A 17,871-nucleotide genomic window follows, 5' to 3' on the forward strand; every position below is an offset into this window, starting at 1 on the left:
TGGCATCGGGGTTGGCTCTCCAAGCCACGAAGCTCCACAAGGATACCCTGAACTTATTTCCTCAGGGTCCTTCCTTCCCCTTTGCCGCCCCAGCCTGTGTTTCGGGGCTCTGGGGACAGCAGGACACGGGGGAGCCTGGGACCTGGCCATCGCCTGACCGCGCCGGGACGGCTCCCTGGGGACACGGACCGAGCTGTCCTCCTGCCCACACACCTCGGCAGCAGAGGTCTTGCTCCCAGTGTCGAGGCTCCTCCGGGGCTCTGCCCACGCCGCAGCAATGCTCTGCCACGGTGGTTTGCTAAGTCTGCGCTGGGTTTCCCCTCGCAGAGGGTCAGCTACGGCTCAGGGACAGGGTTTTACAGTGGCTGCAGGACAAGGAGGGAGGCTCCGGCCTGAGCTGGGCTTTGCCTCGCCAGCAGTCGCTTCCCCTTTTACTCCATAGTCTGTTCTTTAAAACGTCGTCATTTACCCACCGACACGTGCTCGAGTCTCGGATGGGCTCGGTCCATCTGTCACCTAACGCGAGCGAGAGGCTTCCAGCGAGCAACGAGGTCTGTTCAGGATCCCAGAAGTTCTTCACCCATGTAATACCCAAGACGTGAGCAAGGGGGACGCTCCCCTCGCTGCCAGACTCCACCAGGAAAAGTTTCTTCTGACCAAGTACAACAAACAGAAAGGTTCCCTCCGAACGCGAGCTCCAGGTTCGTTTATTTACCGGGCTGTGAAGCAGCGAGGACTAAAAGGGAGGGAGGTCTTGGGGGACCGGCAGCTCCTCTCAGCTGTCCCGGGTGTGGGCCGCAGCTTCTGATCTATTTCAGAGCAACGCAGCGTGTTTGATCTGGATTTTAATACCTCACTTTTTTGGACAGCACATCTTCCAAGATGAAAGCTCAGAGTCCCTCATGGGGACAGCATGAAACACACATGCCTCTAGTTAAGGCAGAAGGAAGGAAAGCCAAGCCCCACTGCCTTCCACGCAGGCAGGGTAACTGCTAGACTTTTGCCTGTGAAATCCACATTAAACGAAGGTTTTCTTAGTAATTAGCTCCCATAAAGACTAATTTTTGTTTGATATGTTGCGAGGGCTCGTCCCATTTCTGTGTCTCTTGACTGAAGGACTCAAGGCGACCCTTTCCATGCCTGGCAGCGGGGAGACGCTGGCACAGCTCTGCCAAGGACCCACCTCTGGACCCTCAGCGAGGGCGAATGTCGTGGACAGGCACAGCCCGAGAGGGGGATCTCAAACCACAAGAGGGTCCTGCATCCCTGGGTCTGGGCATTCGGGTTCCCCTGAAGCACATTAATTAGGAGCAAGCCCCCCCAGGAGCGCGAGGCAGGCTCAGAGCAGGGTCTCACCAGCCACGGGAGCTGCTGCTGCAGCATGTGCCCCTCGGTTCAGATCTGCGCATCCGCCTACGTGAGCCTCTCGGCTGCCAGCGAGTCGGGGTTCCCGGAACGGGGCTCAGCCACGTAACGCCCCCAAACCCCACGCTCCTACACAGAGGGGGCCGGGAGGGTTTAAACAAAGCGAAGAATGGAGACCTTCCTGCTGGGACTCTGCTCCAGGCACACCAGAGTTTTTTCAAAAATCCAGGAGCCATCCGGTCTCAGAGCACCCACCCCCTGCCGAAAACCCACGTGCTGAAGGTCCCCAAGCAGGGAAGGGCACAAGGTAGAGCTGCCTCATGGCAGACAGATGCCAAAGCCCTCCCCGAGCCGACGCAGCGCTGCCCGGGATGGAGCGTGGCTCGGTGCCGGCCGAGCTGCTGCCGCTCGGAGCAGCTGGGGGCGGAGGGGAGGAAGACGGATGATGCTGATCGCTCCAGACTGAAGGGCTCGTCGGGGGAGCTGAAGGCCTTGAGGTGGAGCAGTTGCAGCTCAACTGGTCCCAGCAGCTGCTGTGGTGCTTGGGTGCTTTGCAGGGCTTTCCTCACCCTCCGAGGGGCGCCGAGGCCACTAATCTCCCCTCCTCCCCTGGGGCAAAACCAACTTTTTCCCGATCATCTCAGTATCAGAAACACCACCCACTGCCATATTCTGGCCAGGCTGGAGAACCAGACAAGAGACCAAAAAAGTCTTATACTGAGAAGCAGCTCTGTCCCTTGGCAGCGGGGATGTCCAGAGACAAAATATAATGGATGGGAAGCTCCAGCAAACCCCCAAACCTCCTCCCGCGCAGGCAGCGGGTGAGAACCAACAGCCCTGTTCCAGGCCTGGCACCCTTCTCCAGGGGTCAAACCGCCCAGATTCCCCCCCAGCATCTCCCAGGAAGTCTCAGATGGGGGGGGTGGGGGGTGCGGGATGAAAAACTCCCAAAAGAAACAGCAAAGATGTGCCCACAGCAAGATGGAAGCTTAAACCCAGAGCAACGCACTGTCCCACTGAGAAGGGCACAGGGCAGAAACCTAAAGAAAATGGGGGCTTTGGGGCCAGGCTGCGAGCGGGGAGCAGGTGTGTGGGCTCCTGGGCAAGGCTGTGATGACAACAGGCTCTTCAGGGGACAGGTTTCTTCCTTCAAGGAAGCACACGACACTCGTTTCCACGCAGCGCTCGAAAGGTTAGTCACAGGTGTTCAAAGCCATCTGCGTGAACTTTAAAAGCCCCGACAGCACCACAGAAACACGCCGGTGCGCAAATCAAGGGAAAACGATCACAAACCAGGGGGCCGGCTGGCGTGCTTCACTCCCACCCATGGCCCCCGCCAGCTGTTACATCACGGAACCGGAGGGTGAAAACCACATCTCAAATGTCATATTTTAAAAAGGACAATGTCAAAACAACACACAAACAAAACCCCTCAGCGCTCATTTTCACTGGGGCAGGGCACACCCAAGGGTGGGACCTATCTTGATTCAATAAAATCTATTAAACATTTATCTTCATATGAAAGAGATACAATAACCCCCAGGAGCGACTGGAACACAGCGGCACAAAGCCCCGCAGGCTCCCCTCCGGCCAGCGGAGCTCCCAAACCATTAAGCAGACACTGACGCAACCTCCCCCCGGCACACGCTCTGCCTTCGGCAGGTCGGCTCCGCACCGCGGCAGCAGTGCAGGGACTGCAGCAAGCCGGGAGCCGACGCGAGAGCAAGTTTGGCTGCTGTCGGTTCGGAGCTCGAGGCTGGCACTTTTGGAAGCTGAGCTCAAATCCCTGGTTTTGTACCATCATCGCGCGTCCCCTCCCTGCCTCCCCCTCCCTTCCCGGCCCGAGGCCGGCCAGAGCTACCCACCGGAGTGTGTTCGCAGGTGGCCAGTGAGCGCATCCCTCCTGCGGCAGGCGTAGTTGCAGAAGGGGCACTTGAAGGGCTTCTCGCCGGAGTGCAGCTTGATGTGACGTAGGAGGTTTCCCTTCTGGGTGAAGGAGGCTCCGCACTGGTTGCAGTGGAAGGGCCTTTCTCCTGCAAAACCGGAGCAGCGGGTGAAACGTCTGCTTAAAAGCATTTCCCAAGTCTGCAGAGGAGCAGCTCTCGAATCAACAGCCCGGGAGACCAGAAGCATTCACAGGTTCAGCAGTGCTGAACACCTTCGAGAAGGAAAGCCCTAGGTTAACTACCAGACGGAGCGCTCTGGACGTGACCTCCAACCCGGGGAGTGACAGACCTGCTGCTGGAGGACGGACAGTGACGAGGAAAGGCCAGCTCCACACACTTCCCTGGACCTTTCCTCACTAGCATCTTCTGGCCACCACCAGCAGGGTGAGCGTCTTGGACCTGACACCCATCCCCCGTGGTGTCTGTGCCCACCAGCCAACACACGCCTGCTTCCCCCCAGCCCATCCTGCCCCTGCCCCGGCCTCGGGGCTGCCGCTCACCCGTGTGGCTGCGCTTGTGCACCATCAGCACGTTGGGGCCGATGCACACCATCCCGCAGATGTCGCATTTCAGCTTGCCGTTGGGCAGCCGAATGCCCCCGGGGGAGTGCGGCTCCTGGCCCGTCCCGTCGCAGTAGCCCAGGGGCTCCGAGAGCGAGTCCTCCACGATCACGCTGTCCTCCTTCTCGAGCATCCGGTCATCCTGTGAGAGCAGCCGGCTGGCTTCCTCATCGCTGTACATCTCCACCTTGATAGAGTTTGCTACGAGGAGGCAGAAGGGATAAAACAGTCAGTGGAGGAAAAGACTCCTAAGTTAAAGAAGGTGGGAGCGCAGCTTAGGCGAGACTTACTCCTAAAAGAAATACTGTGATGCATTAAGTGATTTGTTTGCGATAAACGTGCACCTTCGTATTTCATTGACTATCAAGAACAGACATCAAACATGGATCAAACGAGGTTATGGGCTGGATGGCTTGTTTGCACTCCCTGAAGATTACTGCTCTGCATCCCGCCTTGTAAGGTGACTGACTGAAGAAAAAGACATTTAGTTCCCTAGAATCAAAGGCAGAAGGGGGAAGAAAAACCACTCGTGCTTTTAAAGTACTGCAGAGGAAGCAAAAACCCCAAGCTTTGACTCCCTGAGCCAGTAAAGGCTCAAAACACACTGGGCACAGAGAGCCGAACGCGAGTCTCTCGGATGGTCAGCAAGTCTCAGCTCGCTCGAGAAGCCATTGCTGCAAGACCTGGGATCCAACTATCTCAAGGCAGAAAAAAGAAACCGAACCCGACGGTGCTGCCTGAAACCCCCACGCCTGCCCTGGGCACGCCGATCGCTGCCTCGCCGGCAGCCCTGGCTGCCCCAGCTGCGCCCAGGCTCCCCGCAGGCAGCTCTGCCTCTTCCCCTTCCCTCAACTGCCAAAGAGGCTGCAGGAATCGCAGCAAATGCAGGGAGGGGACCAACACCCGTGGCAGGCGTTTGGGCACCAAAAACCCAGAGAAAGCTTGTGTGAAATCAGGGAAGCGGACGTGAGCGGTGCCAGGGACCAGGTAAAGGTCCCACAGCTGAGGGCTGGTGAATCCTGGGAGCAGCCGCAGCGCTTCTGGTCCAGACAAGAGCAGGAGCCGGAGGAACCGTGCTCAAGAAGCCCACCAAAGCTGGGCGGTGGAGGGCCGCGGGTCCAGGGCAGCAGGTGGGTCTCCCTGCCCTGGGGCGGGCGCTGCACCGCAGCAAAGCCCCGAGGTTTCCCTCCCCACCACTACCTTTCCTTCCTCCTGCAGCATCAGGATCGGATGCTGGCGAGGGGATGCGCCAGCCCTGACCTACATTCCCGGCTGCTCTAATGATCTGTGGAATGCCACAAATCAAACACTCCCCGAGACGACGGTGACCGCTGCGCTCCCTCCGCTGCCAGCAAGCTGCAGCCCTGCGGGGACCGGGAGAGGGAAGAACGGGGGGAACCTCTCCCTCTCCTCCCTCCGCTACCTCCCGATGAACTTGTCCACCCAGACCCTGCACGCTTCCTCCCTCGGCCAAGGGTTGAAGCGGTCGTCCCACCTCGCGACACCAGCTGTACCCTCTGCGCGAGGGAGAACTGCCGCCGGGACACCCTCGGCCTCGGTGAAAAGTCACCTGTTTGGAGAGCCAGTCTTTAAATGATCAACTTGGAAAGTTTCCTCCCACTTTACGCCAGCTCCAGCAGCCAGGAGCAAGGGGGAATCCCCTGGAGAGGCTCCTCCGAGCTCTCTGGCCAGGGATGGCTGCTCCTCGGCCCCATCGCACCCGCTACCTGCTCCTGTAGCGCTGGTCCTGGCAGGCCGGAGGAAGATGATGATGGAGTAAAATTGAATCCAGGTCACCCACATGGCCATGCGCTGAGCCCACGGGCTTAAACAAAATATTTACAGAACCCCTTTAAATATCGGATTCTTATTTCTTCCATTTAAAGCAGGAGGCTCTTCCCAATCCCTTAAGAGGAGAACTGTGGGGGCTGGAGGAAACTGAACTTTATATACACAAAGGAGACTCTGCTGCTGCCCGGAGGGTAGGAGATTGCAGAGTCCAAGCTGCCTTGTGGAGACAGGCGTGAGAACGGAGCAGCCCGAGTGCAACCACACAGAAATCCCAGCAGCTTCCAGATCTGGTGCTGAGTCGACCCCTGGGGCTCATTCAGCTCTCTGTGAGAGCGTGAATGCTCACCCACGGCCCGGGGACAGGCACAGCGTACCAGCCGAGGGCATGCGAGGAAACCTTGGTAACGTCCCGGGTACCAAACCATCCAGAGGATTTGACCTTTAAAGCCCGGGGGGTCCTGAACAAACCCTCACATCAGCTGAGGCAGGGACGGTCCTTCCTGGTGGGCGAGCAGGAGGGCTTTGGGTCGCTTACTGGGCGAGGAGGACATGCGAACACTGGAGAGAGGAGGTGGCGGCAGCAAGACGGTCCCGGGGAGACCCGCGCCTCCCGCTCCCCCCGAACGGGGGACACGCGGCCCCCAAGGAGCCAGGCCACGCGCTCGGAGACGACAGCTCCTCCTCCGCGCCGCCTTCGACACGGCGGGCAGGAGGGCTCCGGCTCTTCCAGGTACAGCCTCGCAAGGGGGATGAACGAGGAGCAGCAGCATGGAAGTGATTCATCCAAGACTGCGTGAGGTTTATTGCCGGGTGAAAAGCCCAGGAATTCTGGCTCTCGCTCCCCTCCTTCCCTTCCTGGATCCTCGCGGCAGACAATGCTGCCTTCCCAGAGAGGCTCCAGGCAACGTGAACTGTGCACCCGGCCTTGGCAATCGGAGGCACTTTCAGACCGTCTGCTGAGCCACTGGCCAAAGCCACCGCTGGCTGCAGACTGGGAGGAGACTCTGCGGCTGAAGCATTCTTGCGGGGGGAGCAGGACTTTATTTACGTGCTGGCCGGTGCCACCACGCTCCCCGGGGAGCATCCAGGAGAGCCAGTGCAAACAGGCGCCTCTGTGCACAAACACGAAGTGAAAAGCTCCTCTCTCGGTGGCGGGAGCTGCCTGGATGAGTGGATGTTTGCTGCACTTTGATTTTTTCTGGTTTTTTTTTTTTTTCTCCCTTTCCCCTGGGGACTTATTTTTTTTTCCTGGGCATAGAAGGGAGGCCAGCTATTGTTCTGTAATTCTCCTTTCAGAACCAACGCAGAGTCCGGTCTCACTGGAGAGAAGTCTCTGCTGGCAGAACAGGTTATATAATATTCTTGCTCCTCTGGGGCACGATGCTTGCTGGATGAACCAGCTGTGAAGTCAAGTCAGATCAGAGACAATACCATCACTAGCATCCTGCTGTTAAAGGGGAAGGGATCGTTATTGTCCTTTCAGTCAGTCCACGTGCTCAATTCCTTTCGCTTCTGATCAAGCGAAAAGGCTGCGTTACCTCTCAGAACTGTCTTCTGCGAAAAAGCCAAGACTTTATTTCTTTGCGGAGCTTCTAAGCGGTTTTATAGAGCAAATGTAAAATAAATAGCAAGTAATAAAAGGAAAAAATGGCAACAGAGCTCATTCGTAACATCACCGCTTCTGAAAACGTAATGCTTTGGGTTTGTTTGGTCCTGGTTCAGAAAAAGCAGCCTTCAAATGCCAGGACCTAACCAGAGGCGTCCCGAGCGCCTAACGGCTGGAAGCCCACGCGGATAAATTACGAGGGAGTTTCTCTGCTACGGAAAAGCAACCAGCAACTGCACGCTGGAAGCTGGGAGAGGGGGAAGATCAGAGCAGTGCCGGTGTTTTCGGTGCTGGTTGAGTCAAGCCGGTAGGGACGGCCCAACTGTCGGCTCTTGAATACCGAGAGCGCAATTCAGAGCGGGACTTGCCAACTTATCTTGTCTCAGCGCTCCTTTTCACGTGTCAGCACGACTTAGTGGCGCGTGTGGCCCATGGAAACTTGACGGCTGCCCCGAGAAGGCTGCGACGCAAATAGCGCCTCTGCGAGTTAAGCCCGTACCGGCCGCGCTGAGCTCACGCCGGGCCGCGCCGTTCCCCAGCGCTCAAGGGAAACGTCACGCTTCTCCTCGATCACCGCAGCGAGCAACGGGAGCGGACGGCATGCCAGGACGAGCGACCGACTGCGACAGCTCTGAAATCGGACCTATTTTACTGGGGGAGCTTCTTAAATATAATTGAAAAAGCCGTTTCGTTCATTTTAAATAAAAAGCAAAGAATTCCATCAGCTGATGGGTAAGGAGATGGAAAGCCTCATGCTGTGGGCAGGAGATTCCCCACACCAGTCCCGTTTCTGGATCAGTTCCCTGTCAGGTGCCGGCCACCAGCTCGGCCGACGGCACTCTGCCGGGCGAGAGCGCGTGGAGGCAGCGGCACGACGGGGCAGCACCTCAGGGCCACCCGCTCTGCCCTGCAGAGGTGACAAGGGCCGGCAGGAGAGGAGCTTCCCAAGCAGCACGCTGCCTCCCGCCTCGTCTGCTCACTTCTTGCGCGGGGGGGAACAGGCAAAGCCAACGCCTGAACTAAATGGCGCAGACTGGCCGGGGTAGGCGAAGGCTGGGGAGCCGGCGGTGTGTTTCATCACCCCGTGGCACTGCCGGTGTATCCAAACGTGCCCAGGGGCTCTCTGGCTCTCCCACAGCGTCACAAATAACTTCCCAACAGACTCATTCACGGAGAGGCAGGGTTCTGCTGCTCCCTGAACTGCTGTGCGTGCCGCCAACTCCGACCTGCCCCAGCTACTACACGAGAGGAAGCGGAGCAGCTTCTCATTTCCCACACAGCCATCTAGACAGTTGTAAAAAATAACTTATTCCAAAGCAACCAATGGCTCTGCGGCCCCTCCAGAGCTGTGATCATTAACAGTCTGGAACATGCAGCTGCTTGAAAGTCAAGGTGAAATTCACAACCACAAGGAAAGACCCCGAGTCCTTGGCATCGGCACAGCCGACTCGAAAGGCTCCGGGCTCAGCAACAGCCAGGGCCCAGGATCAGTAACCCGGCAGCTGCTGCGTGCAGAGACCAAAGCAGGGTTTTATCCTCTTCGGTCGGAAAACAAAGAGTCAGACTTAGAGAGAAATCTGTCACAGCGGGAGGTCAGAATTTATGTCACGCCTGAGAGACTGGAGGGTTTGGGGACAAAACAGGCAGACCTTGGCATGGCTTCTTTTGGTTAGGTTGGCGTACTCACCACTGAGAGAGCGGCTCGGGGAGGAGTGCTGGCTGTTGGGTGTGCTCACCGTGGGTCCCACGATCGCCGAGCTGAACTCCTTCTCCAGAGAGGAATCCCCACTACCTTTGGGAGGAGGGAAACACAAGTGAGTGATGCCTGAAGCACGGCTTGTGGGTTTGCACTGGCCTCACCCCATCGAGCCCTCTTCCCAGCACCTCTGCTTCGGAAAGGGGCTGCTGACGGGTCCTTCGGGGGGCTGGGGGGCTCGGCTCTTACCCCAGCGGCACCATCTGCCACGCACACCAGCACAGTACCAGAGCTCGGTGCTTTCTGGACCGCAGTCCTCCAGCTGCGACCCCCCCAGACACCACAGCCCCGCGCCAGCCTCGTGCCGACGGCAGCAGCACGCTTTGCTCTCCTCGCCTGCTCGCAGAGAGCTTGCAGTGGGGGAGAGGGGTCGGCATGCCACGCCGGGGGGGCTCTGCGGGAGCTCCGGCTGGCACTGCTGTGCAAAGGTGTGCCGGCCGAGGGGGGAGCCAGGCCGCCCCGCCACGCACAAGCACCGATCCCCCACCTAAACAACCCGTGTCTCGCCCTGCCAGGCTGACCCCAGCCCTCCACCCGGCGAGCGGGTCCCTTCGCCAGGCACTGGGGTCCCCCTCCCCGACAGTCCGTGCCGAAGTGACAATCCCAAGCAGATACTTACGTCCCTGGGAAGCCGAGCCCACCCCAGCTGGACCCTTGTGGTCCCTGGAAACAGACCCTTGCCCTTTCACACTGGAAGCAAGTTCAGCGATACAGCTGCCTACCAGATCACCTGGAGCCCAAGGCATTTGTGCAGCAGGCTAGACTCATTTTTTCCCCTTCGGGGGCTAGCAGGTTTCTGTTCCGGCAAGACCTACCGGCTGCCAGCGCGCAGAAAACCCCCAGTTCCCTGCCAGCCCTCCCCACCGCACGCCTGAGCGCCGGGCAGCTGCCTGCAGCGGCCGCTCCTCGGTGATGCTGCGGGGACAGGGACGGCGGAGTTTCATGATGGAAAGTGCAGAAGCTCCGTGAACGCCTTTAGCACAGCTGGGAATGTTATTTCCAAATACTTGCATCTGGAGAAACTCTCCTCTCGGTGCTCCCCGAGCCCAGTTCATCCCATTGTCTGATGACTACTGGGACGCTGAGCTCATCAGCCTCGCTGAGCATGGGAATCATTTATGGTAACTGCCCTCGGTGAGACAGCATCTTCTAAATCACTGCTCGACTGAGACCGAGCTGGGACACCCCAGCAGCATCCTCACCCTTCCCAACTCCCCACGGGTGGCATTTCAAAGAGGTTTTCTTTCCTCCCGGGGCCACAGTGGGAGACACTTAGAGGACCCTTCCCTCTCCCCTCCCCACTCTTCAGCGAGGCTGGTGAGCTGCTGCCAGTGAGTTTGAGTCACACGAAGCCTACGTGCACTGCCAGCCACGGCAGAAGAGGTTAACGAGAAGGCTGAGCAAGGAGCCCTGCAGTGGAAAGCACCCTGCTGCTGAGAGGGAGCAGCCCCGTGCGTTACTCTGTGGGCTGGGGGCTCGTCCTGCAGCCCAAAAACCGAACAGCCGCTGTGTGGGGCGAGACCGACCCTCTCAAAGGGCCTCGGTACATCACGAGCGGTGTCCTGAGCCTACCTCGCTCATATTCGCCTCCACGGGCATCTCGGGGGGGTCAGGCCTTTCCTTCCCTCTCCTCCCTGCCAGCACAGGGGATTTCAGACACCTATAAATCAGTCCCTCTGCCCAGCACAGCCCCCTGCACCCCTTCTCCTCCGCGCACAGAGAGCGAGCGGAGACGGCACCGAGTTATTTCAGGATCCTTCCCCCCGCCCCCCCGCTCCCGTTTAACTCGCATTATTCTACCTTGCTGGAGATACCCTGGAGTGTTATCACAGCCAACTCCTTGGAAACAGCGCTGGAGCCCAGGCTGCGTGTGCATGTCTGCGTCGCTGGCAGGGCGCACGCAGCCACTCACCTTCCAGGAAGAGCAGATTCCTGGAAGTGAGGGAAACGACCGTCATTTTACAGTCAGGCAGCACGGCGAGCGGGAACCTGGGCTGCCCCGCTCCCCGGCACGGGGACGCGCGGCCTTCGGAGAGCCGCCCGAGGACGATGCCCCGAGGAGGGAGAGGAGGGTGGTGAGGGACCGGGGATGCTGCGAGGTCTCTGCTCTGCCCTCGCAATGCAGCCGGCTGCCAGCGGGCTCGGCGACCAGGCACAGGACCCAAAATATCAGTGGGAAATGGAGGGAGGGAGAACAGTATCATCCCCAATGTCAGTCTGTACCAGCCACGGCTCATTTGGCCTCCGACCCTCCTGCATCAATAAGGGATGAGAACATCAAAGCCTTGGTCCTCAGCTCCAGAAACGGAGCAAAACTCTCTGGTATTAAACTCCCCCAGCTACCTGGTGCGTCCGGACCCAGAGCACGCCCTGGAGCAGACGCTCAGCCCAGAAGAGAGGCACTTCACACCTTCCCAGCCCTGCACACACAAGCGTATCCGTGTCAGACGGCCAGAGCCCGCAGCCACAACGCACGAGACCGTGGCCTCGTGCTGCCGTGACAAGGAATTCTTTTAGGCAGCATTTGCAGGTGAGCTTACCTTGGCGTGCAGTGCCCATCCTACAAAAGACAACCCTCCTGGTCCCAGGTTTAACCCTGAAGATGAGGTCAGGGCTCACTAACAAAGGATGCAGGCGATGCTGACAGCAGGAAGAACCCCACCACACTGCTTTAGAATCTGTTCTCAGCTGCTGCCAGTCTCTGATGTATTGGAGAAAGGTTAAAAACCCCAAACTAGGATTTAAGTTAAACATTAAGGAGATAAAAAAACCTCCTTAATTTATCCTCAGTCCCTCCAAGCATAAAGGCAGGGCACTGCAGCCCGTTTTCAGTTCAAAGCTCAGCCCCTCGGCCAGCTAGCTTCATCCTCCAGATCCCAAAGGATCCTTCTTATCTCAAAGGATTCCCAGTCTCCTTCTGACTGGAGGTACCAAGGGGTAACCGAGCTGATCCTTGGTGCCCAGCCCTCCCTGGAACAGGGGTCAGGCCAGCGCGAAGCTTCGCGCAGCCAAGAGCCTCAGCTCCCCTGGGAGGGATCGCTGTCGAACCCACGCAGAGCCGCATGGACCTCAGCCAGGACCCCCCCTCCAAAAACCACCCCCTCTCCCCCCCACAGGGACAGGCTTTTTCCCCTCTGTTCAGCAGTGGGGCTGACACCGGGACCCCCGACAACAGCTTCTGTGAGCAGCTCGGAGCCCCAGGAAGGTGGGCAGGCTGCCCGCCGCCGACAGCGAGAGCTGAAGCTCTATCCCACCCCTGGGAGCAACCAGTGCCTGGTTTCGATGGTCTCTCAGCAATTTCCCTCTCTGATAACTTTTCAGACTTGAGATTTCAGGAAATATTGGGTCACATTTCATTTGCTCTAAAAAAACAAATGGAAACCTGAACGTCACGCAAGAGATGGTTCGTCTGTCTGTAGCCCAGTTATCCAAGGAGCCGACAGCGTTTAACCCTGTTCTTGGGTGCCCGGCACCCAAACAGAAGAGGGTAAAATGGAGGAGACTTGGGCCGTTTTGGGGAGCAGAGCACAGAGGGACAGCCTGAAAACATGCCCCGTCTTCCATCAGCCTCCGACAAGCACACGCGTGGGCAGCGGAAGCGGAGGCAGACCTCCGACGGTGCCTGGCCATGCCAGGGAGAGGACTGGAGCGAGGGAGGGCAGGATCCCGCCGTGGTTCAGGGACCTGATCCCACCCTGCCCGCGCAGGGCGTCCGTGGCCTGGGACGGCGAGGCTGACGAGGGGCGGCTCTGCGGTTCTGCACGGGGCTCAGCCCTTCTTACCGTCTGCCGACCGACACGAGCAGAGAGCAGCAAAGCCGTAATCTGCACGATCCCAAAGCTGGTTTTTTGGGTTAAGCGTCGACAGAAGGAGTTACAGCCCGAGGAACCGGCACGCAGCATGGAGAGGTCTCTCTTGCCCGCCTCCACCTTGTTCCTACCCCCTCTGCGGTAACGGCTCTGTCTCTACCAGAGCTGTTTCAAAACTGACTTATTTTCCTCTGAAGAATTCAAAGGAGAAAAAGTATTTCACATTCATGAAAAGTTTCCGGGCTTTCGGTTACCTCACTATTTGACAAACATGAACTTTTTCTTTTTTTCATTTAATTAAACATATTTCACAGAAACAAGTTTCAAGAGCTCTGCTGTTTGTTTCCTCTAGTCATTTCAGATCCGCAGCAGCTCAGTGACCCGGAGCAGCAAACTGGCAGGCCTTGACCCTGACCCTAACGATTAGCTCATCTTCATTAGGCCTGCCCTGACCCCCAGGCCAGGCAGCACAGGCTTCGCTCCCCAGGTACTGGGGAACTCAAAAAAGAAAGCCCACCCTGGCCAGGACAGCCCCGCAGAGCTCCTGTAGCGCTGCTCTTCCCTTCTTCCATCTTTTAACTGTTTCCCTTCCCTCCAAACTCCAGTAGCTGCTTAAACCTCGGACGCCCGGGACTTCCAGCGCTGAAAGCTCACATGCACCCGAGGGGGATTCAGGCTGCACCGAGGGAGACGGGGTTTTTCTGTTGCCTCTTTTCAGACCTTCTTCCCGGGCCGCAGCACCTCCGCGCTCGCGGGCACACACGGACCTGCCGCAGGGACCGGGGGGAAAGGGGAAGGCTCACCCACGGCGCTCCCCGAGGAGAAGCAAAGCCGCAGCTCTGCAGGCGACATGGACCCGCGCCGAGCGCAGCCACACGGCCCCGCGCTCCGCTGGAGGACGGCGGCGAGCGCCGGGCGGACGCGGTTCTGCCGAGCGAAGGCGAGCGAGCCGCCGCGTTCGGCAGGCAGCCGCCCTGGCACAGCGCGGCCGGCCGGCTTCGGGGAAGCATTTTGTCATTTAAGGGAGACGTCCTGGCAACCAAACCCCGGGCAGCAAACTGCAGCGAGCGCCTCGAGAAGAGCCAAGCGCCTAACCCGAGCAGGGGTCCTCCGGGGATCGGAGGAAATCTTCGTTGAAAGAAGGAGCACACAATAACTCCGAGGATGAACTTTGTCAGAATGGGCAGGATATAACGTGATTTATGCAAAGGGGCGTTGTGCAAGGTCCCCTGCGTGGCTCTGTCAATGCACCAAGTCCCGGCCACCGCAACCGCTCATTAGAACAGCTGGGGTCCTCTCTCCCTTCCAATGCACTTCAACTTCTGACCTTCATCCCCGCTGAGCCATTCATCCCCGGCACCCCCCAGCTCCTCCAGCTCGCAGGGCCCGCGCGGAGGCCGCCTCCTCCTGCCTCTCGTGTCGCTGGGGCAGGATTAGGTAATCGTTCCTTCTGGCTTTGCCACTTCTAAATCGACGGCGGGTCTTACGCTAATCCCCCTCTTCCCCTGAGCAAAGATGGACAAACTGAGGTGTTTTCACACCGCAAACACCAGTTCCCCAGAGATAAGAACAAATCCCACCAAACTAGCTTTCACTTATAGCCCGTACCGGCTGCGAGCCAGGTTTCTGCAGGCAACCAGATAATCTAAATCCTCCCAGTGTCACTGTGATCACCTCTGGAGACGGTCACTGGGGCTGCAACCCCCAGCATGGCAGCTCCAGTCCATGCGACCCTGCCGGTTACGGAGTGGCGTGGCATGCCGGCAGCTTCCAGCACCCAGATCTAGGCCAGCCCCGCACCGCGCCCCCCCCACAGAGTTTTCATGGCTTTATGTCTGGAACTCAGCCTAGGTTTAAGATTAAAGCACTCTAATAAACACTAGCGCTGGACTTGGCAAGGCACACAGCTGAGATCACCTGTGGGGGCTTTAAATATCGCGCTGCTTCCAGTTGCAGGCTCGGCATCCCGGAAAGCGGGACTAAACCACTCATTTCATGAGCACGGCCAGGAGCCCTGCAGGAATGACCAACCTCCGCGAGACCTCTCAGCACTGGGACTGTGCAGCCATCATGGGAAATAGGTGCTTTCCTTTCAGCTCACAGCAAGGCTTGAAAATTCCCCTAGCACTGGCGTGCCGGCAGCCACAAGCACATAAACTTCAGCATAAGCTTCCAAGGCTCAGCCTAGGCACCGTTTTGTAAACTAGCTGTTTGTTATGCCACGGGCTTTAACACTCGTCAGGTAAGGAAACATGCTGAGGTTCTGAGCACTGTTCCTCAATGCTCAATCTGCGATGGCGACAGCAGCGCAGCCTCAGGCAGAGCAACCGAGCGCAGGACAGCTTACACCCAAAGGACGAGACGGAGCACCTTAAAACATTAACAACCCAAAATAGCCGGCAAAAATCAAGATCAGACATACCAGATATGTAAGATCGTCCATTACAGTCTTCTATGTCCATCTTTAAGGTACTTTGCTGAAAGAGAAAGCAGAGCTCAGTCAGAGTTAGCCTCCAGAAGCTGCTCAGACTCTCCTCCAGTAAAACCGCCCAACAGCTTCTCGGAGCAGAGTTACTCACCCCACGTTCCTTTAACGCTGTGTTGCAGCCCTGGGCTTAACACCGTCAACACCGACTTCGCCATCAACCCCAGCGGGCTACACTGTCCCTCCCCGTCCGAGCAGCACTTCCCAGGAGGAAAGCGGCCGCCGACGCCAGCAGCAGGCGGTGGTCCCGGCAGCGAAGCTGCGGACGGAAGCCGCGGTAAACACGGGGGGTTTCATCCCCCCGCACGCCGACCACCGCCACCGCAGCTCTGCGGCGCACACGGGAAACGGCGTCAGCTCTTACAGCCAAACCCTGGGACACTCGGAGCGGGCAGAGGCGCGACAAGAGGAGCTGCAGCTCCCCTGGGACGGCCGAGAGCTGGAGCGTCTCCACTCCGGACAGACAGACGGCCACTGCCACAGCCCCGGGCAGCAAGGTGTGCCAGCAATTTGCTTCTCCCACTCCGGTGAGGGGCCGCTGCTGGGAACCGGCACGCTTGTGCCCGCCGTGGCAGCGGGGAGCTGAAGCCTCGAGCGCGGGACGCGCGTAGCCCAAGCGCTCGGCTTCATTTTATCAATGGGACGTCGTCGGGGTTTCGGGCAACGAGACCGAACGCTAACGCGCCACGCGCTGCCGAGCAGCCTCGCGACAGCATTTCCAGCGACCACACCAAAATAAAAGGGAAATCTGCCTTACATTTTGCTGCTCGGCCCCCCACGGAGATAATGAACATTTTATACATTCAAATGGCTTTTATTTGTCAATTACACTGGCTGTTTAAGAAACAAAATGAGCCCAATTTTAGAAACAGGAGTTTTGCTGTTTAGAGTTGCCTCTAATTGGCAGTTGATAGGGTCGGAAACGGAGCGCTTGCTGCAGAGAACAATTAAAAAAAGCGATAATTTGTGGAGATGAATCGCCTCCTCAAAAAGGAAAAGCAACGTGATCTGCAGAGCGCGAGCACACACGAGCAGCAGCAACGCCGTTTGTTTTCCCCTCCGTCTCTCGAGCGGCCGATACGCTGCAGACGGCGAGGCTTTCCAGGGGGCCTCGGTACCTTTTCCGAGCCGAAAGCAAGCGGTCGCTCCCTTCTGACGGTGCCGCTCTTAAAAGCGGATTTTCAACAATAACTGCGTCCTGAAGGAACCAAGTTGTACAAGCCTTGCTCCTGGCAACGCACCGCTCGAGATACATACAGATGCGGTCAGGGCACCTTAGGCCAGGCTTATTACCACATCGGCCCTGACCGCTTGCTTGATGCTAACGAAGACAACACGCTCTCACCGTGCTCCACTTAACCGCAGACCTCGCTGGTTTGGGGGAGGCTTCTGCCAGCTGGGCACCAGTTTACACCTAGTCCTGCCCAGGGTGGTTTGCCAGCCATCCCCGCGCCGTTTGGTGACAGGGCAGCAAGGCAAGGACCCCCCGCCACCACCAGGTCCCCTGTGCTGCGGGTCCCGAGGCCTGACCGGGGAGCGGGAGTCGGCGGCCCCGATCCCCCCGCCGGCAGCGGGATGCAGACTCCCAGGCCTGCTCAAATCCGCAAGTAAAAGGCGCCTTGTAGCCCAGGCAGCCACAGGCACCAGGTGAATTTATATTATAGGGGCTGCACAGAGCAAGGAAGCACATGGGCCGGTGCCGTAACACCCACCCCGCTCCCGTCCCCACCACCTGTGTCACCAGACGGGGGAGGACGTCCCGCGGCCGTACCTCTGCCCTGCCGGCCCGCGCAGCAAAGGAAAAGCCGAGCGCTTCAGAGTTCCCCTTCCCACCCCACAGTGGCCGTTAACTTCACGAGATGAAAACAATTTAGGTTGAAATCTCTCTCTCAAGTGCCGGGTTACGCAGGAACTGTGGTTTAAAAAAATGCATCCTGCAGCTTTATTTTTGTTGAACCCATAATTTTGCTGTTCTGTGCTATGCACAGCCGCTCAGAGGTCTCTCTTCTTTGCACAAAGGGCACAGCAATGCACTAATAAAAATCAATTTTATTTAGAAACCCCTTTCTCTCCTGTACCGTGCAGAAGCCCTTGAAAGTTTTATTATTATTTTTTTAAAAAGAAAAAGGACTAAGTGCCAAGTGACCGTCTGACGGGCACCACGGTGAACACACAGCACGGGAAGCTGCCGGCATCGCCCCCTCCCAGGGATCCGTCCTGCCCCGGGCTCGTGGCCAAGGCCAGGGACAAGCAGGACCCCGGTGTCCTCCCTAAACCGCAGGCAGCAAGGAGGAGGAATTATCTTCCCTCCAAGTAATCAGCTAATAATCAGCCAAATAAAATTGAGTTGAGGAGCCAGATCTGTAACTCCTACTTCCTACTCAGGCACGCGGACTCATTAAGGTTAACGGGATGATGCACAATAAAAGAGATCGATTCCTCCTTCCTTTGTATTTTAAAAAGGGACCCAGATAAAAAACATCGGGAGCGTTTCAGGAGGCCTGAGCCACACGCCAGCGGTTACTTCCCTTAATTTCAGCTGAGCGTGAGGCC

General features: G+C 58.0%; 1 protein-coding gene across 7 annotated transcripts in view; it reads right to left on the reverse strand.

Moving 5' to 3' along the window:
- The window catches only part of IKZF4 (IKAROS family zinc finger 4), a 30,582-nt gene that overhangs the window by 7,258 nt on the left and 5,453 nt on the right, over nucleotides 1-17,871 (reverse strand). For 2 of the 7 annotated variants that reach the window (XM_064474563.1, XM_064474559.1), the window contains exons 2-6: nucleotides 15,256-15,310; nucleotides 10,825-10,956; nucleotides 8,956-9,060; nucleotides 3,812-4,072; nucleotides 3,231-3,398 (exon numbers count right to left, since the gene is read on the reverse strand). In XM_064474563.1, coding sequence (XP_064330633.1) covers nucleotides 3,231-3,398; nucleotides 3,812-4,072; nucleotides 8,956-9,060; nucleotides 10,825-10,956; nucleotides 15,256-15,295 — 706 coding nt within the window. In that variant the 5' untranslated portion in view covers nucleotides 15,296-15,310. Of the gene's footprint in view, nucleotides 1-3,230; nucleotides 3,399-3,811; nucleotides 4,073-8,955; nucleotides 9,061-10,824; nucleotides 10,957-15,255; nucleotides 15,311-15,412; nucleotides 16,517-17,871 lie in introns of all 7 variants that reach the window. The other 5 variants (XM_064474564.1, XM_064474561.1, XM_064474560.1 and 2 more) reach the window with 4 other exon arrangements.

Source organism: Phalacrocorax carbo, chromosome 27 (genome assembly GCF_963921805.1).
Source record: "Phalacrocorax carbo chromosome 27, bPhaCar2.1, whole genome shotgun sequence".
Classification (NCBI taxonomy): Eukaryota; Metazoa; Chordata; class Aves; order Suliformes; family Phalacrocoracidae; genus Phalacrocorax; species Phalacrocorax carbo.